At 57.3% G+C, this 24,529-nt stretch overlaps 13 protein-coding genes across 13 annotated transcripts; 9 read left to right on the top strand and 4 right to left on the bottom strand.

Moving 5' to 3' along the window:
* Window positions 1–9: 9 nt before the first annotated feature.
* On the bottom strand, window positions 10–2,874 carry BDV59DRAFT_3554 (SPX domain protein). The gene is made up of 2 exons (XM_073696250.1): window positions 364–2,874; window positions 10–315 (listed from the first exon to the last, which is right to left on the bottom strand). The coding sequence occupies exons 1-2, from the start codon at window positions 2,608–2,610 to the stop codon at window positions 223–225; spliced, it is 2,340 nt and encodes a 779-aa protein (XP_073553159.1). The 5' UTR covers window positions 2,611–2,874; the 3' UTR covers window positions 10–222.
* A 197-nt stretch (window positions 2,875–3,071) lies between these two features.
* BDV59DRAFT_166744 (NUDIX hydrolase) lies at window positions 3,072–4,662 on the top strand. The gene is made up of 2 exons (XM_073687769.1): window positions 3,072–3,705; window positions 3,763–4,662. The coding sequence occupies exons 1-2, from the start codon at window positions 3,221–3,223 to the stop codon at window positions 4,634–4,636; spliced, it is 1,359 nt and encodes a 452-aa protein (XP_073553158.1). The 5' UTR covers window positions 3,072–3,220; the 3' UTR covers window positions 4,637–4,662.
* A 200-nt stretch (window positions 4,663–4,862) lies between these two features.
* On the top strand, window positions 4,863–5,703 carry BDV59DRAFT_166741 (uncharacterized protein). The gene is made up of 4 exons (XM_073687768.1): window positions 4,863–4,979; window positions 5,057–5,088; window positions 5,182–5,263; window positions 5,326–5,703. Exons 1-4 carry the CDS (start codon window positions 4,884–4,886, stop codon window positions 5,350–5,352), a joined length of 237 nt encoding a protein of 78 aa, XP_073553157.1. The 5' UTR covers window positions 4,863–4,883; the 3' UTR covers window positions 5,353–5,703.
* A 24-nt stretch (window positions 5,704–5,727) lies between these two features.
* Window positions 5,728–7,861, top strand: BDV59DRAFT_166739 (uncharacterized protein). The gene is made up of 3 exons (XM_073687767.1): window positions 5,728–6,055; window positions 6,115–6,656; window positions 6,713–7,861. Exons 1-3 carry the CDS (start codon window positions 5,913–5,915, stop codon window positions 7,333–7,335), a joined length of 1,308 nt encoding a protein of 435 aa, XP_073553156.1. The 5' UTR covers window positions 5,728–5,912; the 3' UTR covers window positions 7,336–7,861.
* A 79-nt stretch (window positions 7,862–7,940) lies between these two features.
* On the top strand, window positions 7,941–10,930 carry BDV59DRAFT_166738 (WD40 repeat domain-containing protein). The gene is made up of 7 exons (XM_073687766.1): window positions 7,941–8,072; window positions 8,130–8,287; window positions 8,344–8,495; window positions 8,548–9,491; window positions 9,547–9,858; window positions 9,906–10,204; window positions 10,255–10,930. Exons 1-7 carry the CDS (start codon window positions 8,033–8,035, stop codon window positions 10,912–10,914), a joined length of 2,565 nt encoding a protein of 854 aa, XP_073553155.1. The 5' UTR covers window positions 7,941–8,032; the 3' UTR covers window positions 10,915–10,930.
* A 78-nt stretch (window positions 10,931–11,008) lies between these two features.
* BDV59DRAFT_3470 (uncharacterized protein) lies at window positions 11,009–12,444 on the top strand. Its single transcript, XM_073696234.1, has 2 exons — window positions 11,009–11,516; window positions 11,640–12,444. The coding sequence occupies exons 1-2, from the start codon at window positions 11,204–11,206 to the stop codon at window positions 12,248–12,250; spliced, it is 924 nt and encodes a 307-aa protein (XP_073553154.1). The 5' UTR covers window positions 11,009–11,203; the 3' UTR covers window positions 12,251–12,444.
* A 20-nt stretch (window positions 12,445–12,464) lies between these two features.
* BDV59DRAFT_197301 (FMN-dependent alpha-hydroxy acid dehydrogenase) lies at window positions 12,465–14,088 on the bottom strand (the record flags this gene model as incomplete). Its single annotated transcript, XM_073692891.1, has 4 exons — window positions 12,465–12,625; window positions 12,686–13,910; window positions 13,961–14,019; window positions 14,064–14,088. The coding sequence occupies 4 exons, from the start codon at window positions 14,086–14,088 to the stop codon at window positions 12,465–12,467; spliced, it is 1,470 nt and encodes a 489-aa protein (XP_073553153.1).
* BDV59DRAFT_3430 (uncharacterized protein) lies at window positions 14,064–15,083 on the top strand. The gene is made up of 2 exons (XM_073696231.1): window positions 14,064–14,436; window positions 14,482–15,083. The coding sequence occupies exons 1-2, from the start codon at window positions 14,329–14,331 to the stop codon at window positions 14,881–14,883; spliced, it is 510 nt and encodes a 169-aa protein (XP_073553152.1). The 5' UTR covers window positions 14,064–14,328; the 3' UTR covers window positions 14,884–15,083.
* Window positions 15,084–15,685: 602 nt separating this feature from the next.
* BDV59DRAFT_3442 (6-phosphofructo-2-kinase PFK26) lies at window positions 15,686–18,554 on the top strand. The gene is made up of 2 exons (XM_073696233.1): window positions 15,686–16,133; window positions 16,316–18,554. Exons 1-2 carry the CDS (start codon window positions 15,862–15,864, stop codon window positions 18,159–18,161), a joined length of 2,118 nt encoding a protein of 705 aa, XP_073553151.1. The 5' UTR covers window positions 15,686–15,861; the 3' UTR covers window positions 18,162–18,554.
* Window positions 18,527–19,307, bottom strand: BDV59DRAFT_197298 (DsbA family oxidoreductase; the record flags this gene model as incomplete). Its single annotated transcript, XM_073692890.1, has 2 exons — window positions 18,527–19,174; window positions 19,233–19,307. 2 exons carry the CDS (start codon window positions 19,305–19,307, stop codon window positions 18,527–18,529), a joined length of 723 nt encoding a protein of 240 aa, XP_073553150.1.
* Window positions 19,308–19,614: 307 nt separating this feature from the next.
* BDV59DRAFT_197297 (Frag1/DRAM/Sfk1 family-domain-containing protein) lies at window positions 19,615–20,661 on the top strand (the record flags this gene model as incomplete). Its single annotated transcript, XM_073692889.1, has 2 exons — window positions 19,615–20,303; window positions 20,367–20,661. The coding sequence occupies 2 exons, from the start codon at window positions 19,615–19,617 to the stop codon at window positions 20,659–20,661; spliced, it is 984 nt and encodes a 327-aa protein (XP_073553149.1).
* A 173-nt stretch (window positions 20,662–20,834) lies between these two features.
* BDV59DRAFT_197296 (uncharacterized protein) lies at window positions 20,835–22,043 on the top strand (the record flags this gene model as incomplete). The annotated part of the gene is made up of 3 exons (XM_073692888.1): window positions 20,835–21,047; window positions 21,100–21,599; window positions 21,662–22,043. The coding sequence occupies 3 exons, from the start codon at window positions 20,835–20,837 to the stop codon at window positions 22,041–22,043; spliced, it is 1,095 nt and encodes a 364-aa protein (XP_073553148.1).
* Window positions 21,568–24,268, bottom strand: BDV59DRAFT_166722 (putative metalloreductase Fre8). The gene is made up of 4 exons (XM_073687765.1): window positions 24,231–24,268; window positions 23,424–24,173; window positions 21,662–23,366; window positions 21,568–21,599 (listed from the first exon to the last, which is right to left on the bottom strand). The coding sequence occupies exons 2-3, from the start codon at window positions 23,802–23,804 to the stop codon at window positions 22,098–22,100; spliced, it is 1,650 nt and encodes a 549-aa protein (XP_073553147.1). The 5' UTR covers window positions 23,805–24,173; window positions 24,231–24,268; the 3' UTR covers window positions 21,568–21,599; window positions 21,662–22,097.
* Window positions 24,269–24,529: the final 261 nt, after the last annotated feature.

Raw genomic sequence — 24,529 nt, 5'->3', positions numbered from 1 at the left:
TTTACGGAGCTGATCGGAGTCGGATTATCTCATCCAGCTGACGTCATCCCAGTCATCTTAACTAACCAAAATCTACGTACTCCGGAGTAGGTAGTTAACTGCTGCATACTTCTTCATTCTGAGCATTCGAACCAATATCGGGCCTGTTTTACATTGTATACAGACATATCATTCATGCTTATCAACAGAACAACACCAAAACGGACAACCTCCATGCATATTCTACAACGTCTGGCCGCCCTGGTTAACAAGTAGCAAGGATTCGTCAGATAGTGGAGGATGATCCCCACGAATCTTCTTAAGCGTAGAGTTGTACTACCATGAGTCAGTAAGAGTCAGATAGGCACGGCCTCCAAGACATACCTTGAACACAAAGTTCAATACAAGAGCAATAGCCAATCCGATACAAACGACAACCGGCCCGAATGTGTTGTCGAGGTCTCGTCCGCTGCGTTGCCTTATAAGCCGAGAGCGTTTCTCATACATGTACCATCCCCACGCAGCCGAGAAGAGAGCGAAAAATGTATAGACAATAGAAAGAGCGCGCGCAATATCGTTGTGCTTGCCGGCAGCGTTGTATAAACCCAACGAAAGAGAGGAAAGGAGGATGCTGATGTGGAGCCATTTGATAAATGTCCGCTGGTTCGCGAGCCACACCTTACTTTCTACGCGAATCGGCCCCGAATCCTTGATCCAAGTACCGGGTTCTTTCACACCTGGCGGCAAGGGGACCAACACCTTGGGGTTGCGATCGCCGCGGGATGACAGGAACGAGGGGAAGAGAGTCGCAAGTCGGGCCGTGGTGACAGGCGCTTCCGCTGGCGGTTCCGAATCCACGCGAGGTTCACGCCCGGGGATAGGTCGCCCAGCTGTCGGGGATATTGTTTGCGAGGGCCGTCGCTGTGGCTGTCGCACAGGGGACTCAACGTCCGTGAACCGGGTCACAGGGGATCCAACAAGAGGCTTCACTGTGGGACTTGACCTGGTTCCTAGGAAACTTCCAACTGCCATGTCATCTTCCGCACGCCTGGCTAATCGTTCTTGTTCTTCATGGAAAGCTGTTTCGGGATCTCGTCGGATGTCGTTCTCCATCTCGCCCAGCCAGAATGGGAAGCTGTTGACGTGGTCTTCGAACAGCTGAGCAACGCCATGGACGAATTTTGAGAAGCGAGGTGCGTCCTTGACCAGATGTGAGACCATGAGATCGTTCACCCATTCTGCCCTGTGCGCTGTCTCCCCCCTCAATTTGATTTCCAGTAAGCCATAAGGAAAGCGAACGATTTCACCCGTCCTGATAGCGCTAAACGGGTATCCCATGTCAACATCGTCGATGTCCCTCCGATGCCATTCGTTTGGATCGCGGCAAGGGCGTTCGTAATCCAGGCAGTCTTCTCGGATTAAGGCCAAGTTCGTATCGAGTGAAATCCGAATCCGATCATCACCGGGGATTTGGAAGGCAGTGCGGGTGTAGTTGGCGCGGAGCATGGGTTGGAGGTTGTTCTCTTTGATGAAGGACTGCAGTTCGTCCACATCTCTTTTCAGCGTTTCTGCCTGTTCCACCTCCCCATTACCCATGTCTTCCATTCGGTGGACCTTCTTGTCAAACCGATACTCACCATCCAAGAACTCCTTCACATGCTTTTGTTTTAGTTGAACCCTGACCTCCCGGCTGCGGTCATCATCCGTGACAATTTTCTTTTCCAGGAAAATGGGAGGTTTGTCTTGCAAGTTGCCTGTCCAGCGTAGCCTCAAGGAGCCGGCCTCAGGGGACCGCGCAACCTTCTGGTTATAGAGATCGAACTGGGGATTGTCAAAGTACAATGATGTGATTGCGGGGTCGTCAGGAAGAGTGGTGGGGTCTTTCGATGACCCTGGGTTATATATAAGCACAGGCAATCGTCGAAGGATATACGTTTTAACCTCCAGAAGATTGTCGGCGTGGATCCAGAATTTGAACGAGGAATAGTTATCGCGCCCAAAGCGAGGAGCCTCGGGATCCCTAGGCTCCACCACACCCTGACTTAAGACTTCTCGGACGAAAGAGTACATCACAGACAATCGACGAACGAGCGGCGAGTAGTCCTCCGTGTTGAATGGCAGTTGAGATAAGCGAACTTGAAGCAGAGGTTTCACACGGTAGCGAGCCCCGCGCTTGCGATCATGCTTCTTTGCGGCTTTGAGGAAACCGGTGAAGTTAATGCGACTGTATTTTTCCAACTCACTGACTTCTCTAGTGATGCTGTCGAGTTCGTGAATCACGTCGGAGGCAATTCGCCGTCTTTCTTGCTCATCGGTAACTGGGGCCGGGCTTTCTTGTTCCGCCGCATTTGGGGCTAACGGACGCAATTTCGTTTCACACGCCGTCGTGCGTTCTCTTAGCTGTTGGGATGTCTGCACCTGGAAGGCATTGACCTTGTCCAGTTGAACGTTGATCAGTTCTTGAACAAAGGCTTCCTCATCCTGCTCTGTCCACTGGGAACTGCCTTCCGAGTCGCTGCCATCTCCGGTGACATCATCCTCTCGGAGAAGGACCTTGAGCTTGTGATAGTCGATGTAGTTTCCGCGCCACGGGGGGTAGACCGAGTTTCTCAGCGTCCGGCCAAACCGCATGGTGACGAAGCAGAAGAGGCTTCGGTTAGGAGAAGTGGAGAGATCGCAGGAATATCGTAGAGGCCGAGGTGGTGAAGGGACATGTACCACTCCAGTCGCGGACTCGAGCGGGAGAGACAGGAAAGAGAGAGAGAAAATTTGATCGTCGACGGTATCCCACCGAGAAGGACAGTGGGGGAGGAAGTAGTGGACGGTGGCGAGAGAAGCTAAAGTCGATTAAGATAGCTTCGAAACAAGTGATGGGAACTAAGAGCTTCTTCAGTCACTGGCAGATCGCAGCCGCTGCACGTGCGCCGCAGTTGACCCAATTCGGAAGGGGAGCTCCGGGGTGTTATCTGCCAATCGGAGACTCTCCGTGGGGCTGATACCTTCCTGTAGTATTACCGCGACTATACGTCGTATATTACATAGCGCTTTACCCCGGATGAAATGCTGGCGGCATCAATTCTCCTCGGCATTTCCTCCTCCTTCTACTACCCCAGATTGATCCTCGAGATTGCGCTCGTCGTGCTCCGTTTTGGCTTACCTCTTGCTTATATTCTTGAATCTCCAGGATATGCACATGTTCTCCCTTTTGCCGGAATCTTAGTGACCTCCTGCTCTCGTGACCATGGCATCTCCCAAGTCGGCCTCGGCTTCACTTCCCCAATCGCTGCACAGTGTGCTCCTTGACCTCCTCCAGCGACCCTACCCTCATGTGCCTAATCCGCCGAATTGCCGGAAGCGCGCCTCCGTCGCCCTAGTGCTACGAGTCCGCCCGACCTTTGGCCATCGGCCCGATCCCGAAAATACTGTCTTGACCCTGCCCGACGACGCTACTACCGAGGAACGATTGGACGCGTTTTTCTCTCAGCCGTGGGTAGAACATGGTGACCCTGAGGTGTTGTTCATAAAACGTGCTTCCCGGGTGGGAGATCCCTGGACAGGCCATGTTGCCCTTCCGGGAGGCAAACGGGACCCAGAAGATGCCGATGACAGAGATGCTGCCATTCGAGAGACATCGGAGGAGGTGGGCTTGGATCTGACAACGACTGACTATCTATATGTGGGAAATCTGCCAGAGCGCGTGGTCACGACCAGCTGGGGCTCTATCCCGTACGTTCACCTAACCTGCTCATATCCACTATGTCGCGTTCGCTGACCACCCATAAGATTGATGGTCCTTTGCCCTTTCCTCTTTCTTTCCACTCGCAGTGATTCCCCGACGTTGAATCTACAACCAACAGAGGTCGCCTCGACGCATTGGGTGCCTCTTCGCGCCCTTCTTTCCCCCTCGATGCGTACGGTAGAACATGTCGACATGTCGCAGCGATTCCGCAATATGGGTGGGTTTTTAATTCGCCTGGCTCTCCGCTCGGTGATGGGTTTCATGCAGTTCTCCGCGATTGAGTTATCGCCGACGGAAAGCTTGCAGAGCAATTCGACCCCTGGACTGATCCCCGAGCACGCGCCCACACCTTCGCTATTCAACCGTTGGAAAGCTTGGTGTTTGAGTAACCAAGCCGACTCGAACAATCGCAATCGACCTCTTCTCCTGTGGGGCCTGACCCTCGGGATATTGGCGGATTTCTTGGACATGCTGCCGCCGCATACCGCAGTGGACCTGTGGAAGTACCCTACGTTTACCACGCCTGACCTGCGTCTTATTGCCAGTCTCCTTACTTACCGTCTCCGACAACATAACAAGCTCCAGGTAAAGTCTGGTGCCAGACCGAGCAACACCGCTGTCGATAGCCAGACTGCCGCGCTTCCTGTAACGGAGGCCACGGCGATCAAAGACGACTGCAATGAAGTGGGTATCGGAGGGCTTGGAGTCGGTAGATACTACGGGCCATCGGATAGGAGTCCGGAAGGCACGCGGTATGCCGTGGGAATCATGCTGCGGGGATATTATGCTAAGCTACGGACGGCGATTTACATCTTCGTGGCTTGGAGAATGGTCCTCGGGGCGGCTGGAACAATCTATCTCTGGAGGCTGCTTCGCCAGAAAGGGGTCATTGAGAGGATATTTCGCCTTCTGCGATGAGAACATGTATATACCTAGATTTATAGACCTAATACAGAACCTGATAAGGACTCGAGGTCGGAATGAGCGATACGCTGTAGATTGCGTCACCGAACCGGGGTTTGGTATCGGGTATGGTAATGGAAATACCAACGACGATCGGGATACACTTACCTTAGGTAAGCAGCGGTTGTTCCGTCTGTTGATTGTTATGACGATCAGTTCAGTCAGTCAATTCCCTCGTCACTACCACGTCTATCTCACAACCATGGCGGCGACGCAGAAGCTATACCCGCGCGGCACGGTCAAGCGCATTGTGAAGGCGCATTCAAACCGCAATGTCAGCAAAAACGCCGATATCCTGGTAGATCTCCTCCGACCGCCGTTCGGTCTCAGTCCGCTGTTGAACCGCTAAACTGACAACGCTCGATCGATCCGCAGATATTCCTAGATTATATGTTGTTTATGCAAGAGTAGGTTGCTGTTCCCCCATTTGCGCAACATCAAGGACGTCGATTCCCACTGGCGCAGTCGTCATGATAGATTCAGGTATTGACCCCCGATAGATTGATGCGAGAAGCGTCGATTCGATCGCGAAAAGCCGGCGAAAAGAACATCTCGCCAAATGCAGTTCGCAAGGTCACAGAGGTATGTTCGGTTGCGCTCTCTTTCCCCGGAGTCTTCCCTTCTAACCGAGTCGGTTGCTGTAGCGGACGCTGCGAAAGTTCAAAGGGTGATCGGACGGATGCTTCGCTCGAATTTCCCGGATTCTTCATGATGGAGCATATGCGGAGTTTCTTTCGGTTGATTGCAATGGGTTATACGTAACGATTGATACCTGACATTAGGGGCGTTAACGGGGGAACTGATGAACTGGGGAGACGGGAACCTGCATTACTTGTCTGCGATGGACGGATGGGGCCTAAAGAGCCACGAAGATCGATTCGACCTGTATAATGATACCCGACCAGATAGATTGGACTCGTAGACTCTATCAGCCGTAGGGTCCCCGCAAGGACCATGCGCCGGGGCTGCGCGTCGAGTGGACGAGAGGGCTGCACGCGACAAGAGGTTCGGAAGAGTTCCACCCGCATCTTTTTGCCCTCGACCACCTCCAACCTTCAGCTTTTCCCTCTTCTCTTCTCCCGACTCCCATCCACACCTCTCCCAACTCCCCCGTGTCTACGCACGACAATACCATCTGACGTATTCTCCTCCTGTTTCTCCTCATATATTCTTTATTTTCTCCGCTACTGCACTCGCACACACAGATCTCTGGCACCCACACACCAGCGCGATGGCTCCGGTCAAGCACACCCAGACCCAGTCCGACGTCTCTTCGGAGAAGCTGAAGCAGACCAACGGCACTGGCTCAGACATTGCCGCCGTGACTAACGGCGTGGACAGCATCGACAGCCCATACTTCAAAGATCTCCAGCGGTATGACTCGATAACGTATCACTTGAGTTTGCGCGAAGCTAACAAATCACCTTGGATAGGAGCCTGCGAAACGCCGTCAAGAAGTTGAATGCGACCGCCAAAGTCGACACCATCATCGCCGACAACAAGGGCAAATCCCTCGACGAGCTCGTCGCCGAAAAGAAGATCAACGCCGATCAGAAGGCCCAGGCCCTGAAGAAACCTTCCCTCCAAGCCAGCATCGCCCAACTCGAAGACCAAATCTCACACTTCAAGCAGTTCGCAGCGCAGTATGAACAACGTCTGGCTTTCCAGAAGGCTGAACTAGAGAAGGCGCACCAGGAGGAGCTCACCGCCGTGAAGAAGGCTGCCGCCGCCGAGGCTGCTGCCGCGAGTCAGAATGATGTCAGAAAGCAGTTGCTTACTCTGACCAAGTTCCTCTACGCGGCCGCCACCATGAGACGCTCTGGTGACGAGACTGCTCGCGAGACCCGCGCTTTCGAGGGTGTCCTTTTCCAGGTGTATGGGGGCACTTATGAGGCGGTGAACTCCATGGTGAAGTTGATCGATGGTGCGGACGAGAAGATTGTGAGTGTCGAAGGCGAAACCCTAGACATCACCTGTAAGTCAAAGCGATGAATCGTGCAACGAGTCGGATGTGGTCGCTAATTGTTTTAGATGGCAATGTGAAGGAGGCTTCCAAGCAGCATGCCCCTGCAGAAGAACCCGCTACCAGCGCTGAACCCGCCAGCGACCCAACCGTGGCCAATGCTGCGTCTACCGAAATCCAGAACGAGACCAACGGCACCCCTACGGACACGAACGATGGTACCCCGGTTCAGACTGAGCATGCGCCTCCGGCTCAAACCATTGTTGCGAACAACGCCAACGCTGTTGCAGAGGCGAACTGGGAGCAGGCCGCTGGCGGCGACTCGCGTGCCTCGTCTACCAATGCCGACGGCTGGGTGGAGGTGCCTCGTGACCCCGCCGAGACCGACAATGGTCTTCAGGCTACTCCCGCAGCTAGTACGACCGTGGCGGACGCGGCCGTCACTGATACTACCGGTGTGACTCAGACGGCGAATGAAAACGCGGCAGTCCCCAAGCCCGACGGCGACTTCGAATCCGTGCGTCACCAGAGGCAGAACAGCTTCCGCGGCCGGGGCCGGGGCCGTGGTCGTGGCCGCGGACGTGGTGAGTTCAGGGGCCACGGACGTGGTCGCGGTGGTGGTCGTGGCCGTGGTGGTGCTGGCGCTGGTGGTGCTCCGCAGGGAGCTTCTGCCGCGGCGCCGGCCCAGTAAACCTACCATCCCATGCCAGACAGGCAGGCAGACAGACTCCAGTGGATCTGCCGGCGACATGTCGACGGCGAGGTCTTTTTCTCTACGGTCGTTCTGGGTTCTTTGGCGTCTCTTGAAGGTCATGGGTTATGGCGGTGTATGGTTCACGAAAGCAACGAATCTCCTCTAGGGATCCTGGATGCACTGGTTGGTTGGGTGGTCCGCGGTTCCTAGTTGTACATGTCTTGCATTGTTGAGCGTGCATAGTAAAATTACTGCTCTTTAATATTTGTCCTTTTTCTTCATTTTTGTCGCGTGGCTCGATGGCATCTTGGGGTCCGCGTCTATTCCTGTACTTTATTTCCTAATTCTGTTCATACGTGGAGGACGGGGGACGTTGAGGATGGATCTGGATCTTGGTATGGCTGGGAGATGATCATAGACAATGAACCGGCAGATCTACGGAGGCTTTCATCAGTGTAAATCCCAGATTGTAAGGGTAAAGCTGCGGTAGCCCTGGCCCCGAGCCCTAAGCCCTTCATATAACCCGATCGGGATAATACGGGGGTCGCGACGCGTCTCGGGCTTGATCACGCGTCTCCGCCTGTCAACTAACATCACCGCCACTGCTGTCGGGGAAACGTCCCATCCTGACCGGACTGAAGACATTGCACACGTTATCCTCACTCCTGGAACGGTCTATCATCGGCTCTCTGTCATGGCCTCGGAAGGCATGCGCCCGAGGGGCAGACCAGCCCGTGAGTAGACGGACGCCCATGCGTTCACTCCCACGCGAACTGACGACAACTTTGCAGATACCCCGGGGTCGACAGTCCTGACTTATACGCCTAATGGTCGTTACATTGTCACTGGCGGGTCCAATTCTGCGATTCGTATCTACACCGTCGGACAGGACGGCGAGCCGAAGACGATCGACGAGGGAAACGATGGACACCTGGGAATCGGCGCGACGGTATGACGTGATCTTGAGTGGAACATTGATATGTTCGAAGCTAATGTTGCCCCCAGAATGAGTCGTTTGTCATGGGTGCGGAAGATGGAACCGTGTGGCAGTACGAGCTTGGATCCGGCAGGATGGAGAAGCTTCTCGTTCGATGCGCCTTGCCCGTGCGGGACATTGCCATGTCGAGAGACGGAGAGTGGGTTGCAGTGGCGAGCGAGTGAGATACATTGGCAGACTCCATCTCTGAATGCACACTGACGGTGGAATAGTGAACTCACGGTGAAAATCGTAAACATCGAAGATATGACAAAGGTCAAGTATCTTCGGGAGCAGACGAAGGGCTCTAAGCATATCACCTTTGACCCAAACGGACGGTTTATTGCAGTGTCTTGCACGGATGGTATCGTCTACTTATATTCGCTGGACTCCGATGAGCCCAAGTTGGTCCAGAAACTCGATGGCGTTATTCGTCGGCTGGAGGCGGAAGATGAAGCGACGTCCCGGATCGTGTGGCACCCGGACGGCACAGCGTTTGCGTCTGCGGAGGCCACGCGTGACATATCGATTTACTCTGTGGGTGAGTGGAAGAAAGAGAAGGGTTTCTCGGGTGGACACAATGGCGATATCACGGCGATGAGCTGGTCGCCCAACGGTGCACTCCTTACGACGGCTGGATCGGACGGCCAGATACTGCTATGGGAGACCAAGACACAGAAGGTCCTCAGACAATATGACTTTGCAAATGTGATCAACCTTGCATGGCATCCTTCTCACAACTCTTTGTCGTTCACGACCTCAGACGGAGAGTTATTCATCTATGAAGGCTTCGTACCGAGTGAGCACCAGCCGTTGCTCCAGAAGCCACTCCAGGCAGCTCCTATCTTCCCTGGGCCCCTGACCGAGATCTCTGATAATGTGAGACGGCCGTTGACCAACCGGCCAAAGGAGTCTGTCGAACAAAAGCGAGCGGGCACTCCTGATTCACTAGACGATCTGCTTGCGTCTGACCATGACATGGAAGATTTTGTTGAGGACGATGACGGTGCTGGATACGCCGAGGGAATCAACGCGTACGGAAAACGCACTAACGGACACTTGGATGAGATCAATGGGCATGCGGATAAGCGAATGTTGACCTCGTTTTCCAAGCCCAAGATTCACCCCCCTCTCCAGACCGGCAGCACCCCTTGGAGGGGAAACAGACGATATCTCTGTATGGCTTACCTGGAGGTGCAATGGCTGCAATGTATCGATGCTGACTTTTATAGGCCTGAACTTGACTGGCGCTGTGTGGACTGTCGACCAGGAGACCCATAACACCGTGACGGTCGAGTTTTACGACCGGGAGCTCCATCGTGATTTTCATTTCACCGACCCATACATGTATGACCGGGCATGTCTCAGTAAGTTGTCTGACCTTGTATATGAAAGCGCATTAACCTCTCTAGATGAAAATGGTGCCCTCTTTTCCAATAACCCCGACGATGGTAGTCCAGCTACGATCTTTTACCGCCCCCATGAGACGTGGACTACGCGTGCGGATTGGCGGACACAACTCCCGCAAGGGGAGCACATCAGAGGTAAGAGCGGACAGAATGCATTGTTGGCCCCTGCTGACGACCGGTAGCGCTGGCGCTCAGTGAATCCTACATTGTCGCGGTGACGACCAAAGACTACGTCCGTGTCTACACGCTATTTGGAACGCCGTTCAAGGTCTACCGACAGAAGAGTCCGGCAGTGACCTGCGCTGCCTGGCGCGACTACATCATGACCATTGGCAATGGTCCGGTGGGATGTGATGGCCGCACTGCTACGTTACGATACACGGTCGAGAACGTCAAGCGGGACGAAGTCTGCCAGAACGAAGATGTGGTTGCGTTGCCCGAGGGTGCGGAGCTGCATAGTGTTTTCTTTTCCGACACTGGAGTAAGTCAATCGTATGAGCCATGGGACTGTCTGAGACTGACCGGGGCTAGGACCCATGCATCTACGACACGGAAGGTGTACTTCTTGTTCTGCAGCACTGGCGCACACCAGGACAGGCTCGCTGGGTGCCCCTCCTCGACACGAAACAGCTGGAGCGGTTGGCCAGTGGACGCAAAGAAGAGACGTATTGGCCTGTTGCCGTGGCCCAGAACAAGTTCCACTGCATCATTCTCAAGGGAGGAGACAAATACCCCTACTTCCCGCGTCCATTGCTGAGTGAATTCGACTTCCGCATTCCGATCTCCGACACGCCCGGGAAAGACCCCAGTGAGGAAGAAGACGGCGCGGCTACCCGCAATGACGGCGCTCGGTTCGAGGAAGCGTTTGTCCGTGGCAATCTTCTCCTCTCCCTGTTCCAGGATCTACTCGCCTCCACCAATGCGACGGCAAGTCAGCGGGCAGAGCTGGCTCGGAAGGAGGTGGAATTGGACAAGCTGCTCCTCCAGATGCTGGCTGTGGAGTGTCGCGAAGGGGAAGACCGGGGCATGAAGGCACTGGAACTGGTACATATGATGAAGGACCGCAACGGCAAGATGGTGGAGGCGGCCGTGAAGGTGGCCGAACGCTATGGTAGGGGCGTGTTGGAGGACAAGATCCGAGATGTGGCGGAGAAGCGGTATAACGGGGAGGAGGACGATGAGCTGGCATGATGTTTGAATATTCGATGTAGTATGATTACGAGTAATTATATGTTGTGTCTCATGAGACTCATTAGCTGGTGCTACGTAGTAGTTACACCCAATGAGGTATTGTAGTCGGGTTGTAAAGTACGTAGGTGAGTTGTGATTGGCGGGCCAACGTCATAGCCAACTTCCATCGACTCCGACTTCAACTTCGCCGACCTCAACTCTTCTCTTCCTCCGCTGCAGCCGCATCCAACACCCCCCATGTTATGATCCCGGAATTTGCTGGCCGTGCCTCAAGCCTTGTGTCAGCCTCATGTCCGCAACACTCGCGATGCCGAAACTTCGCCGTACACCGCGCACGCTCCAGATGGTGCTCCCTCACCACCCTGGCTTCGCGCAGACGTCCCTCTCACGTCCCATACAACGACAATACTTCGTCTCCTCACCCATTAGACCGCTCGCACAGCCGCGGCATGTGCCTCTCACAGAGCCCTGGCCGGCCTCCGGCCTCTCGCCCACGCTCTTCTCACCCACAACCCCTCATCTGTCCGTAACCGACGGTCCAGCCAACGACCCCGACAACAAACACAAGCCGCCGGACGAGCGCATCCTCAAACTCGGGAAGAGTAAGTCTTTACAACCCCCTTCCCTCACGCACAACCAACCCCTCCACTAACGACTGACTCCCTCAGCCCTCCGCATTCTCTCCCCGCTCCTTCCCACCCTCCTCATTAACCCCCTCCCACCAGACATCCTCGCCCCCAGCGTCACCCTCCACCTCTTCCCGTCGACACACCCGCACCTACCAACCGTCAAAGGCCGCACGTTGTACCGCGCGGCGCTCTGGACCGTCCCGGTGGCCTGGAGCAGTCTCCCGCTGGTGGGCAACGTCAAGCTGCAGATCCTCAGCGAGCGGATCGTGCGCGCGGGAACGGTGCTCGACCCGGACGGCACGGGCGAGGACAGCGGCGATGAGCGGCTGGTGGTGCGGTGGCGGACCGAGCCGCGCCGCGAGGGCGACGCATCGTCGCCGCCGCCGCCGTCGCAGGCCGAATCGACCAACGGGGCCAACAAGGGACTGAGCGTGCTGCTGGGCGGCGACACGCCGATCTTCAAGCTCTCGAAGGAGGAGCAGTTCACGGGGCTGTTTATCTTCTCGTTCGACGAGGAGGGCCGGGTGGCGTCGCATACGATCGAGCATGCGGAGGATGCGGGCGGATGGGACCGCACGGCCAAGTTTGTCACGCTGACGGATTGGCTGATTGGCAAGGCGAGGGGGTCGTTGGATCCGGCCGGGGAGCCTGGGTTTGCGATGCAGGGGTGTTTCGATATTCGGGGGAGACGGGAACGACGACGGTGAGGAGAGGACGGGTTCGCTCTGCTGGAGTTACGTTTGCATGGGGATTTCCGGGTTCTGGCGCTATCATCTCTTCTCTTGGAGTTCTTGTCTGTACTTCTACGTGTGTACTACATTATACCCGACCCTGCCGATGGCAATTGTATCATAACCAAAAAGACGGATGTGTACGTACTAGAGGGTCTAATTATGTTTCCTATTGAAAATGCGACATTGTCTAGAGTCTGGCACGGTAGGCACGACGTATCGAGTCCAGCCCCGCGGGTCCATCGTAGATCTGCTGCTCGACCAGCCGGGTGTTGATGTGCTGGGGCCCGAGCTGCTCCACGCGCTCGACGCCCAGTAAGCGCATGCACGTTTTCGTCTCGTCGGTGAGAACTGAACAGATGGGTTAGCAGGTGGATTCACACCGCCGGAGGGAAAAGGGACATGACATACTCTGTAACGTGCGCTTGACGCCGTCGACCCCGCCAGCGCCCAGACCCCACAGGGCAGGTCGACCGAGCCCGACGGCCTTCGCACCCAGACACAACGCCTTGACCACGTCGGTGCCGCGCCGGATGCCGCCGTCGACCAATACGTCGAGGCGGTCGAACACTTCGGGGCAATACTTGCGGATCTCGAGCAGGGTGTGCACGGCGGGAGGGGCGGTGTCGAGGGCGCGGCCGCCGTGATTGGACAGGATGATGCCGCGAACCTGAGGGGTGTGCAGGGAGGCGATGTAGGCGTCCTCGTGGGTTTGCAGGCCCTTGAGGATGATGGGAAGGTCGGTGTGCTGGGCGAGCCAGGGGAGGGTCTCCTGCCAGGTGAGGGTGGGGTCGGTACCGGCGAAGAGGGTGCGGCCGACACCACCAGGGGTGTCCTCGCGTTCAGCGTTGGCGGTGGCGCTGGGGACGGGGTTGGAGGCACCGACGAAGTTGTTGCGCTCGTCATGCTCGCGCTTGCCGGGGACGGGGGCGTCGAGAGTCAGCACGATGAACTTGATCTGCTTGAGCTTGTTGATGCGGGCCAGCATGGCCTCGCTCTTCTTGCGGTCGATCTGCACGTAGATCTGCCAGCCGAAGACCTGGTCCGGGGCGGCGTCCTTGACGATCTGCTCGGGGGTCATGGATGCATTGTGCGAGATGATCTGGAGGGCGCCGAAGCTGCGACAGGCCTCGGCGATGCCGGCCTCACCGGCGGGGTGGCCCAGGCGGGCCATGGCGGCGGGGGAGACGTAGATGGGGGTGGAGAGCGGGTTACCGAGGACGGCGGTGTCGAGGTCGCAGCGCTCGCAGTTGATGAAGACGCGGGGCCGCAGGATGATAGAGCGGTAGGCATCGGTGTTGAATCGCTTGGTGACGAGGTCGTCGGATGCGGAGTAGTAGTAAGCCCAGGCCTTGGGGCTGACGTTTTTGGTGGCCACCTGCTCGATTTCGTCCAGATTGAGGAGGGACTCCATGGGTGGGGGGCCTTGATCATCAGTCCTGGAGACGTCCTGGGGCTCTTCTGTGGGCTTGGGCAGTGTCGTAGGGTCGACCGTGCCCAGGAGGGCCTCCGCAGGCAGGTTCTCCTCCAGGATGCCGGGGGGATGAATTGGGTCGTATTCCTCCGTGGCATCCTTGCCTGCGAGCTTCAGGATAATTTTGGCACCCCCCGGGTGCTCGGAAAGGAAATTTGTGACCTAAAATTCCTGAGTCGAGGTCGAGATTGGGGGCGTGGGGGTTGACATACATCGTATACTTTGCCGTAGAGGATGACCCAACAACTCTGGGGGGAGGTGTGTTGTGCGACTGAGGGGTTAGCTGGGGGATGAAATGCGGGAGGAATTGCATACCTTCTGCGGCGTCGAATTGCTTCATGGCGACGGTGAGGATGGAGGAGAGAGAGAGAGAGAGCGAGGAAGAGAAAGCGAGACGAGAAGATGGATAGATATGGCCGAATGGGGAAGTCGGAGACAAGTCCGAGGGGCTATTCCTTTCTGGGCAATATCGATAACCGACGGACGATGATTGGTGGAGATATCGGCGGGGCAGATTTTCCGTCAATGAGATCACGTCCAATGGGAAGAGAGGACGTGGTTGGTCAGGTGCTCTCCCCGCATGATTCCCAAACGGGCATTCAGTCCTCCTCCGGAACTTATCTTCCATGTCGCATCTCTCTTCGTCGTCGCCGTCCTTCCGACTGTCGAGTCTGTCGCCATGTTCGAGGTATGTCTCTCGGTCCTCTCTCAGACCCTATTGTAACGCTTCTAGCGTCGTGCGGCCGATCGCTACCGCCTACGCATGCACCGGGCGCGTACCGTCGCCCTCACCACTGATGAGATCGTGGAAGTCCGCGCCGCCCAGCGCACCTTCGAAGGCGCCTATGTCCGAACCGCACTCTCGCAGTTCTCCTTCGCACTCGTCGTCCTGAAGATCTTCACCAACGAGTTCTACAGCACTGGGGCACTGTTCGCCATCTACGGCACCGGGGTGTTGATCATTGGCCTGTTCCGTCGTCAACAGGGAAACCGTCAGTTCTTCTCCGAAGTCGGGGAGGATGGGGTGCATCGTCGCAAGTTCCGCACCAGTGGGAATGCCGTCGTGGTGTTGACCGCCCTGAGTATGGCAGCATACGCTACGCTGATCGCCTTGACCCTGCGGCTCGATAAGTAGAGGGGAACTCAACCCGTCACCGCCGCGCTCCCTGCCCTCGGGGCGAATCAAACAGTTTTCAGCAATCTCGCAGGTCTGTCCCCTGCGTAACCGCCAAGCGCCAAGCACCGCAGAATGTGATCAACTCGACAGCGGGAGGGAGACAATCACCACGGACGGACGGCAGCCAGGGTCCGTTTCCCGTCGCACCGGAACGCCTTGTGGAACCTTCAGGGTAGGAAACCCGCCGTGTTTGCTCCCGGTGAGCGCCCCGAGAGGGCTCCTTGGCAAGTAAGCCGAGTCAGACGCGACATGCAAGGCTTCTGATGAATGTTCTGGATGGTCGCAAGGGCGAGACGTGGTCCAATGAGGCCGGCGGGGATGCAGGGTCGGATGTGTCGCCCTGCAATGTAAGTCAAATCAGACGAGGTTGAAGGGTTGGAGACCGGCTGATAGGAGGTGGATGGTTTTCACCCTTACCTGCCAAGCATTCGGGGATTCACCTCTCTGCGATGAGGTTCCTGTATAAATCGTAGGCCTAAACAGGTAGACCTCGGGTGGTTCATGATGGTGGATTTTTGACATCATCCACTGACGAGGCTCCACTGGGTGACTTCATGGGAGCCGATCGACTGTTCATATATCACTTTAGCAGCAAACGTCAGTTTCTTATTTTCCAACATCCATCCGCGACTCAATACTGAATCGGAACCCGCAGCACGTCTGACTGCGTTGGAGATCACCATCCATTGTGTAGAGTGTTGACCGTTGACTCATCCGCCGCCCGCCGTCTCCTCTTTTTTCTCTTCCTTTCCAACTCGCCCCTCAACCACACACCCACATCCGCCCACACACACAAAACAACAACTCTTATCCTCGGGAGGCCTCGTTCATCTCGACAGTCCTCCTCCTCCGTGTCCTTCAAACCGCCTGTCTCCAACGGTTTTCTCCATCGCTCCCTCCGTCACTGGTCTCCCCCCACACGCTGCGCCACACTGAATGGCCCAGCACACGGGAATCGCGCGTTCTGCCATCATGACCTCTGCCGACTCTCTGCATGAACGTCCCAACGGACTCACGTCGAATCCGGCGCCCAGGTCGGGCCTCGGGAAAGATGCAGGCCTGATGCCGCCGCCCAAGTCGTTGGTCGGGCGAGCGCTAGGGAATGAGCTGCAGTCCGATGCCCACAAGGGTTCGCAAGCTTCCCAGGATGGCGTCGGCTTTGCCCTAACTGACACTCCGGATTCTACCGCACCATCGTCTCCACAATTGTAGGTCTTCCCTATTCCTCCCGGACGTTCTCTGCACGAGGGCATTCCGAGTCCCCAGCCTTGTCTCCTGAATTATTCCGCTGGATCGGCACGTTCCGGTGCTGGTCTTCTAGTGGGACGATCCTGCCGGCATGCTTAATTCTACGTCTCCTGCACATGCATGGCTAATCACCTGCGTACAGTTCCGCCAGTACTACCCGACCGTCCACCCCAAACCGTGTTCGCGCCACCACTCTCGATATCCCCGGTCTGACCAAGTCCAAAGTCTCGCCCGATGGACGCATCGCCCAGCGTGATGTCGGCTCCAAGCTGGTCATCGTCATGGTCGGCCTCCCTGCGCGGGGAAAGAGCTACATCACCAAGAAGCTCGCCCGCTACCTCAACTGGCTGCAACACGATACCGAAATCTTCAACGTCGGCGAGCGTCGTCGCGTCGCGGCCGGAAAGTCTCCCTCACCACCGGGGAGACATCGCAGCGCTCGCACGAGTTCCATCCACAAGGATCTGGTTGACTCCGTGCGACGTCTCAGCGTCAGTGTCGGCACCATGAATTCCCCCGCCCATCGTGATAGTGCCCATCTAGAACCAGCCACGTCTCCGCCGGAGCTGGAGAACACCTTGCCTCCGCCCGCAGTCCCAACTAAGATCCTCATCAACGGTCAGGAACAGGATGGTTCGTCCTCGCACAATGGAAGTACCATTGTGCCCCCGTTCCGTGCCCCCCCGGAAGACCAAAGAGCCATGGAGGAAGCCGCTTCCAACGAGCCGCTCGACCAGTCCGCTAGCTTCTTCGATCCGAAAAATCAGCTTGCCGTGAAGCTGCGGGAACAAGTCGCCCTAGACACCCTGGATGAGCTGCTGGACTATATCCTGGAAGACGGCGGGAGTGTCGGCATCCTGGACGCCACAAACAGCACGATGGAGCGTCGGAAGGCGGTCGTGGATCATATTCGCAAGCGGGCCGGTCCCGAGCTGAACATCCTCTTCCTCGAAAGTAGCTGCGTCGACCAAGAACTCCTGGAAGCTAACATGCGCTTGAAGCTGTCCGGGCCCGACTACAAGGATCAGGACCCGGTCAAGGCGCTCGAGGATTTCAAGAAACGAGTGGCCCTCTACGGCAAGTCCTACGTGCCTCTCGGCGAATACGAAGAACGCAACAACATGGCCTACATCCAGATGATTGACGTCGGTCGCAAGGTGGTCTCGCACCAGACGCACGGATTCCTCTCGTCTCAGGTCGTTTACTACCTCCTCAACTTCAACCTGTCGCCGCGTCAGATCTGGATCACCCGACACGGTGAGAGCAAGGACAACCAGTCGGGCCGCATTGGTGGCGACTCAGAGCTTAGCGAGAACGGCCACCGCTACGCGAAAGCGTTGGCCCGCTTCATTGACCAGCAGCGCAAGCTGTGGGAATCACTCCAACGCGAGAAGGACCTTCTGCAGCAGTTCCCGCCTCGACCGGGAGACAGCACCCCCCCGAATCCCTCGTACGTTCCCCGCGACCGGCCCCGCAACTTCTGCGTCTGGTCATCGATGATGCAGCGTTCCATCCAGACGGTCGACTACTACAGCGAGGAGGACTACGATGTCAAACAGATGAAGATGCTCGATGAATTGCATGCGGGCCGGATGGAGGGCATGACCTACGAGGAGATCCGCGAGAAGTTCCCTGAAGAGTACGCTGTTCGCAAGAAAGACAAGCTGTACTACCGGTATCCTGGCCCCGGCGGCGAAGGATACCTGGACGTGATCAACCGTCTGCGTGCGGTGATCGTCGAAGTGGAACGGATGACAGACCACGTCCTCCTGGTCACGCACCGCGCAGTGGCGCGCGTCCTCCTGGCCTACTTCCTGGGACTGAAACGCAATGAAGTGGCCGACCTGGACGTGCCTCTGGGCATGCTGTACATGCTGGAGCCGAAGCCGTACGGTGTGGAGTTCAAGGCCTACCGCTACAACCCGGATACCGACTGGTTCGACCATATCCCGGACTTCAAGCTGCGCCAGGCGACCACCCACCATTAGACAGATCGTCTGGCTGGGTATGATGAGATGAGACGACATGATATGATTGTATTGCTTGCATGCTTTTCCACGGACATTCGGTCCTTTGCTTTGTGTACTAAATACTTGCACGTTATGACGAGCGTCGCGTTTTCGGCGCCGGATGAATGGGGACGGCGACTTTCCGCTCAACTTTTGGTTTCTGTTTTCTTTGCTTCTCGGCCTACATGGTCATGCATGGTATTGGCGTTGGGGGGAGGACGTCGTCCAGCATCCGTTGCTTTTGTTGCTTTTGCTTTGGGAAGGGCTATAATGAAACAACTGTATAGCTATGTGTCCTACCCGTGTATGTACGTGACCGGCTTAGACAGGCATCAATCAATCCTTCACGCTTTCTTCAAGCGGTCAAAGATCTCTAGGAACGTCTCCGGCTCATCCGCCCCCTCCACCGCATACTGCCCCTGGATCATGAAGTACGGCACTCCAGAGACGAGCTGTCTGCGCGCCTTCTCAGCCTCCGCATCCACCTCGTCCCCGCCGTCCGACGACGCCAACAGCCGGTCCACCTCACCACCCTCCAAACCCGCCGCAACCGCCGCGTCCCGCAGAACCGCGGGGTCGGTGATGTTCTTCTCGTCCTCGAAATACGCCCGGAAGAGCCGCTCCACCACCCGCGTCTGCAGCCCACCTACCGGCGCCGCACCCGCGACATCTCCGCCACGCTCCCCGTCTCTCTCCTTCCGGCCGGCGTACCACACCACCCGATGCGAATCGCGGGTATTCCCCGTGCGCCCGCCGAACCGGAACTCAATGTCCTCGGCTCGGCCGACGGCAGCGAGGCGGTCGAAGAGGGCGGCCGTGCGGTCCGCGCCGAACTTGGCGGCGTAGTGAGCTTGTTTTTCCACACCGGGGAACGTCGGCGATTGCGCGTTCAGGTAGAAGGCGTGCCAGGTTAGCGTGAAAGTGTCGGTGGGGTGGGTGGTTTTGTGGACGGTGATGGCGCGGGAGAGACGCCGGAAGCCGACGTAGCACCACTGCGTTTTGTCTCTGGGTTAGCATGGGCGGTGGATTGGGAAGAGACAGGGTACATACCGGACAGACGGTGTCGGAGATGATTTGTATGTGGAAGTTTGTCATGATGGGGGGAGTTGTTGCGGGGATGGTCATGATGGTGAGGGGGACGATGACGGAATATCTTAGCGATGTGGATGTCACGTGAGGATATACTTAGTCGACCTGGTCAGTCCGTCGCAGCGGCCATCCTCACGATTCAGACACTTCGGCCCTCTCTAGCCCCGTTGCAAGCCAGTCCAGCAGATCCAGCGTCGACAGTCGACAGTCGGGAGATATAATGACGTCATGATCACCGCAACTTGAATCCGGGGAACCCCAAACAGGCAATCAGCTGATCCGTCATGAGCCCTTATACATTGGATGTTGATCGAGCGTTCTCCTCCCCTCCCCAACCATCTCGATGATCCTCCAGCGCTGTCACGATGCCGTCTGGTGCTTCCTGCATATCCTCATTCTCAACATCCCTCCGACGAGACTCGTGCTCTTCCCGGCATTAGCGGGTTCCGTCTGGTTCCTCACTCTGGCCAGCCTGCTGCTGACATGGATTGCCCGGGGGATGCCTCGATACCCGGGGCAGAGCAATCCCCATGTGGCCTTCATCTCGGACATTGCGTCGTTCGAGCTGAAGCCGTTGTTTCTGGTGGGCTCGGCTATCGTCGCGGTGGGGTTCGTCCTGACCGTCGCTGCGGTGCATGTCGTCCGATACGAGCCGGGGTTCGCGCTGGTGCAGGCGAGGACGCCCGCTGAAGATGCCGAGGGCAGCTCGTCTCAAGTGCACCCGCACGAGCCAGACAACCCGCACGATGAAGACGACAACACGACGCGAACGCTCAAACTCATCTCCCTCCTGTCCATCTTCGCGGCTGGGGTCGCCAGCACCGCGCTCATTCTTCTCAGCGTCATGGACACCTTCCGCTACAAGATTGCCCACCACATCTTCCTGCGGATTTGCTTCGCTGGACTCGCCGTGCAGTCCGCCTGCACCGCCATCGTGTACTTCAACGAGGTGCTGGGGTTTGTCTCCTTCGTCCACCATCTTGGCCGCTGGCAGCACGACTGGGGCAGGCGGCACCTCCGCGTGAGAGTTTTGTACGCCCCGCACCCTTGCCTGCATGCAGGTATACAATGTGACTTTACTAAACGGATCGATAGCGCGGCGCTCTCCACCGCCCTCATCATCGTCGAGCTGTTCCTGGGCGTGGCCTTCGTGTCGCTGACGATCCCGGACGAAAACCCCAACTACTCCCGGGCGGGTGTGCTCGAATGGGTGATTGCATTCCTGGGGACGATCTATCTGTGGCTATTCTGTGGGTTCTTGGACAGAACAGATTTCACTGGGTATGTGCCCAGTGCGCTGTATAAGAGGGCTATGCCAGAGGCTGCACCACCGGATGCTGAACGCGCGCCGTTACTGCGTCGACTGTCTGGGCGGAAATATACATCGTAGACGATGGGTTAGAATTAGATACACGATCTGGGTTCGGAATGAAAGTTGACTCTTATGCTCCTGTTGATGCCGACTGCGACTAATCCCAATTCGGACCCCGATCCAAAGTATAGAAAAACCCCGACAGCGTCCATTCTCGACTTCACCCCTGACACTCCTCACCACACCACAAAATGGACGACATCCAACGCTCCGTCGTCGCAGACCTCTCCTCTACCCCTTACGCCTGCTCGTCCATTCACCCGTTGAGCGGTGGCACCGCCAACTTTGTATACCGGGGCGTTCTCTCCGCACCGCTGGCCGACGGAACCCGCACCGTCGTGATCAAACACACCGAAGACTTCATCGCGTCGAACCGGGACTTCAAACTCTCCGCCGAGCGATGCGTACGTACTCCCCTCCCGTCAAACCCGACGACAATGGAGCTAACGGCCCCAGAAAATCGAGGAATGCATACTCGCAGCCCTGAACGACTTCCCCGTCACCGCCGCCGAAACCCCACAGCATAACATCACCGTCCGAACCCCACACTTCTACTTCTTCAACCCGGCCACCAACACCCAAGTCGTCGAGGAACTCCCGTCCTCGCAGGACCTCAAGTCCTTCTTTACCGCCCCGGATGCCGCCTCTCGCGCGGTCTCCCGCGAATGGGCGGTGGGGGTAGGCCGCGCGCTGGGGACGTGGCTGCGGGCGTTCCACGCGTGGGGAGACGCCGCGGCGCAGTCGGTCGTGAAGAGCGCCATGGCGGAGAACAGGCTCATGCGCGATCTGAAGTGCACTATCAATTACGACAATCTGGTTGCGGCCGTGGATCGGTACCCGGGTCTTCTGGAAGGGAGTCGGGGCGTGTTTGAAAGGGTGCGGGAGATGGCGCGAGGGGAGCTGGGCCGGGCTGGCGAGGGGAGCGGGTTGATCCATGGGGATTTCTGGTCGGGGAAGTACGTTTTCTCCTCCCCATTGGGGTCCCCTTGTTACATAGTATACTGATGGTCGATGGCAGTGTTCTGGTGAATACGGCTGGGCCCCGCTCGACCCGATTGTTCGTCGTCGACTGGGAGATGGCGCAGTGTGGCCCCCGCGCTCTGGATCTGGGCCAGATGATCGCCGAGCTGTACGAGCTGACGCATTTCAAGGGCGAGCCGGCGGGACGGTGGATCGTCGAGGGATTGGTGGAGGGCTACGCGGATCTCGGCGAGGAGATGGCCTTCCGCACGGCGATCCACGTCGGGACGCATCTGATCTGCTGGGGGAGCACGGTGGCCGGGTGGGGGACCGACGAGCAGGTGCAGGAGGTGGTTCGCATTGGGCGTGATCTGGTGGTGAATGGATGGGAGAAGAACCGGGGCGGCTTTGAGGGCGTCTGGGGATGTCTGTTCCGGTAGATAATGATTGATCTGGGCATAGAAGATATATACATGGTGGAAGATGGGACCCTATCACCATCCAAACCGCTCCTCATACCACCAGATATCGCGTCCCGCCCACCGTCGTACGCACGCGCGGAGGTCTCTCGCCATGCCCTGCGGTCCGCAGAACAGCACCGCAACGCGATCCCCGTCGCCATAGCTGAACGTTGCGTCAACCACGGCCGTGAGATTCGGCCGTCCACGCGTCCCCACCGGAATTGAACCGCACATCTCCGACATCTCAACCCCATCGTCGCCGTCGCGCCAGCGCTCCGACCCAGTCACATAGACCCGCACATTCTCATCCTGCAGCCACCCCTCGTCGCCACCGCGCACAGCCCACCTGACCTCGTCGATCGACTTCACCGCCCAGACGAGACTCACTCTCTCCGCGCCCTTCAGCTCGGACTCCAGCTGCGCCCGCAGCTCGCGATACACCGGCACCGCGAACGTGCCGCCCACGCCGCCGGCGACGATCAGCACGCGATCGAACTTGGAGCTCAAATCGGGGAACCAGCGCGTCGCACCGAGGGGCCCCTCAATCGAGACGTTCGCGGGGGAAGACTCGGCCCGCGCGTCCAGCGCGCGGGTCATCGGCCCCCCGCGTGGACGCACCACCAGCGTCAACCCGTTGTTCGGGACGTCAGCCACGCTGAACGGGTTGCAGATGTACCTGTGGAGTAACGAAGGGGCGGTCTCGGCAGGAAGGGACAGATTGACGTGTTGGGCTGGGGCGGCGCGGTAGAGGCGGAGCTTGTCGGCGGGGAGGGCGAGGTGCAGACGTAAGAGGTTGGTGCGGGGGATGCGGGTGATGTGTGCGGGGACGGAGACGGTGCTGAGACGGCGGGTGACGCGGTCGAAAGCGTAGACGAGGAGGGTTTCGAGGATGTAGATGCGCAGGTGCTCGACGTGGAAGAAGAGGATAGGCGGGAGGAGGATGGCGGCGGCGAGGTGGGAGGTGAAAAAGACACGGTAGGTGCGATTGCGGACGCGGTCGAGAGTGGTGGCTGTGAGGAGGGTGAGGAGGGCGATTGCGATGAGGCCGGTGACGGAGGCACGAGAGCGCAGTTTGGCGAGCTTGTCACTCTGGATGTAGTAGTTGATGTAGCCGGCCGCGTGCAGGGCGAGGAGGAGAGAGATGACTCGACCCGAGAGACGGTGCCAGGGATTGAGGCGCTCATGCGAGGTACGGAAGAGGAAGACCAGCGGCGAGTAGCGGGACTTCATGGCGAGCATGTAGTGGAGGGGGAATTGGGCAGCGGCGACGATGCCCAGGCGTTTGGTGACGTGGAGGTAATCTGCAGCGGTAAGTGTTCGTCTGTGGGTATTCAGAGTATTAGGGAGATAATGTATACCATCGCCAGTACGATGAACGCAGAGGAACAACATCCATATGCTCCAGATGGCTCCCGCGATCCAATGCTGTCGCAAACCCCATCCGGGGCCGAGTTCGTCATTCAACCACCACGCCGCTATTCTCCATGTCCGCAGCACAGCATAGAAAGGGCGTCGTCCTAATTGACTACGACGATGATCCGACGGCTGTGATACTGCAGAGTAGGCCGTTCCTGGGCGTGTCGCACGGAGATATACCCATCGTCCGAGGAGGAATAATTGATAGCCCAGGATAGGAATCAGGGCGGACAACTGGGCGTAAGAGCCATAGCGAGCGAGTAACGCACGGCGCTCATGTTTCTGATCGGAAGAGAGAGAGACCAGATGGTAGGGCCATGACATGATCAGCGAGTTGGACGAACGAAGGGAGACGATGAATCGACGAGAATCGGAAGTTCGGCGGGTTTAAGGTTACTCGCGCTGCCGCCAATGGCGTTGCTTTGCGGGATCCACATGCGGGATCGGATCTATAGGGTTAGGTAATCAGCCTCTGCTCGGTCATTCTGGTGTCAAGCGATGCGATCCGGTGCTGTCGGGATCATCCATGGTGCCTTCGGGAGAAAAAGCTCAGAACCATGATGAACGCCGTATGCAACCCCTGTCTGTTGGTTCCAAGAATCCCGAGGGCAAGGCATGGGGGACTCTGTACCGAGCATACCATCCGTTTCATTCCGCCGATTCGGTGCTGGTCTGGGGAGATCTCAAGCACGAGTAGGCAGCACGCAAATATTTCCCTATGTCTTGGCATTAGCCAAATAATGCTCGCAGATTCACGTATAAATGTCCATTTCTGATGCAATTTGGAGGGTTGCGGCATTTGAGCATACAGGTTTCTACGCTGAGTGCATAAACGAGGCTGGGCTAGAATGCAGGCTTCGGTGTTTTGTTTTCTGATGGGCTACCTAATGGGCGCTGGAATGTTCCCTGGTTTAACAATGTCACATGCATACGGCGCAGACAACCGCTTGCCGCTTGTCGTTCAATCAAGTACTGGAATGCAGGAGGCGCCCCTGTCTTCTATATACCAAGTTCTAGACTACGTACTGACCAGAAAATTGACAAAATCA

This window comes from Aspergillus ambiguus, assembly GCF_047715705.1.
Source record: "Aspergillus ambiguus strain CBS 117.58 unplaced genomic scaffold BDV59scaffold_1, whole genome shotgun sequence".
Lineage (NCBI taxonomy): Eukaryota > Fungi > Ascomycota > Eurotiomycetes > Eurotiales > Aspergillaceae > Aspergillus > Aspergillus ambiguus.
The sequence above is the reverse complement of the archived record's forward strand: the minus strand, read 5'-3'. Positions and strand labels throughout refer to the sequence as shown.

Excerpts from the sequence above, each read along its gene's own strand:
- BDV59DRAFT_3554 (XM_073696250.1), bottom strand. The coding sequence starts at position 2,610 with ATGCGGTTTGGCCGGACGCTGAGAAACTCGGTCTACCCCCCGTGGCGC. Across the intron at positions 316-363 it reads TATTGAACTTTGTGTTCAAG|TACAACTCTACGCTTAAGAA; the intron begins GTATGTCTTGGA and ends GACTCATGGTAG.
- BDV59DRAFT_166744 (XM_073687769.1), top strand. The coding sequence starts at position 3,221 with ATGGCATCTCCCAAGTCGGCCTCGGCTTCACTTCCCCAATCGCTGCAC. Across the intron at positions 3,706-3,762 it reads ACCAGCTGGGGCTCTATCCC|ATTGATGGTCCTTTGCCCTT; the intron begins GTACGTTCACCT and ends ACCACCCATAAG.
- BDV59DRAFT_166741 (XM_073687768.1), top strand. The coding sequence starts at position 4,884 with ATGGCGGCGACGCAGAAGCTATACCCGCGCGGCACGGTCAAGCGCATT. Across the intron at positions 5,089-5,181 it reads TATATGTTGTTTATGCAAGA|ATTGATGCGAGAAGCGTCGA; the intron begins GTAGGTTGCTGT and ends GACCCCCGATAG. Across the intron at positions 5,264-5,325 it reads CAGTTCGCAAGGTCACAGAG|CGGACGCTGCGAAAGTTCAA; the intron begins GTATGTTCGGTT and ends CGGTTGCTGTAG.
- BDV59DRAFT_166739 (XM_073687767.1), top strand. The coding sequence starts at position 5,913 with ATGGCTCCGGTCAAGCACACCCAGACCCAGTCCGACGTCTCTTCGGAG. Across the intron at positions 6,056-6,114 it reads TACTTCAAAGATCTCCAGCG|GAGCCTGCGAAACGCCGTCA; the intron begins GTATGACTCGAT and ends CACCTTGGATAG. Across the intron at positions 6,657-6,712 it reads CGAAACCCTAGACATCACCT|ATGGCAATGTGAAGGAGGCT; the intron begins GTAAGTCAAAGC and ends TAATTGTTTTAG.
- BDV59DRAFT_166738 (XM_073687766.1), top strand. The coding sequence starts at position 8,033 with ATGGCCTCGGAAGGCATGCGCCCGAGGGGCAGACCAGCCC. Across the intron at positions 8,288-8,343 it reads ACCTGGGAATCGGCGCGACG|AATGAGTCGTTTGTCATGGG; the intron begins GTATGACGTGAT and ends TGTTGCCCCCAG. Across the intron at positions 8,496-8,547 it reads TGGGTTGCAGTGGCGAGCGA|TGAACTCACGGTGAAAATCG; the intron begins GTGAGATACATT and ends ACGGTGGAATAG.
- BDV59DRAFT_3470 (XM_073696234.1), top strand. The coding sequence starts at position 11,204 with ATGTCCGCAACACTCGCGATGCCGAAACTTCGCCGTACACCGCGCACG. Across the intron at positions 11,517-11,639 it reads CATCCTCAAACTCGGGAAGA|ACATCCTCGCCCCCAGCGTC; the intron begins GTAAGTCTTTAC and ends CCCTCCCACCAG.
- BDV59DRAFT_3430 (XM_073696231.1), top strand. The coding sequence starts at position 14,329 with ATGATTCCCAAACGGGCATTCAGTCCTCCTCCGGAACTTATCTTCCAT. Across the intron at positions 14,437-14,481 it reads AGTCTGTCGCCATGTTCGAG|CGTCGTGCGGCCGATCGCTA; the intron begins GTATGTCTCTCG and ends TAACGCTTCTAG.
- BDV59DRAFT_3442 (XM_073696233.1), top strand. The coding sequence starts at position 15,862 with ATGGCCCAGCACACGGGAATCGCGCGTTCTGCCATCATGACCTCTGCC. Across the intron at positions 16,134-16,315 it reads GCACCATCGTCTCCACAATT|TTCCGCCAGTACTACCCGAC; the intron begins GTAGGTCTTCCC and ends ACCTGCGTACAG.
- BDV59DRAFT_166722 (XM_073687765.1), bottom strand. The coding sequence starts at position 23,804 with ATGTCATGGCCCTACCATCTGGTCTCTCTCTCTTCCGATCAGAAACAT. Across the intron at positions 23,367-23,423 it reads GCGTTCATCGTACTGGCGAT|GATTACCTCCACGTCACCAA; the intron begins GGTATACATTAT and ends CTTACCGCTGCA.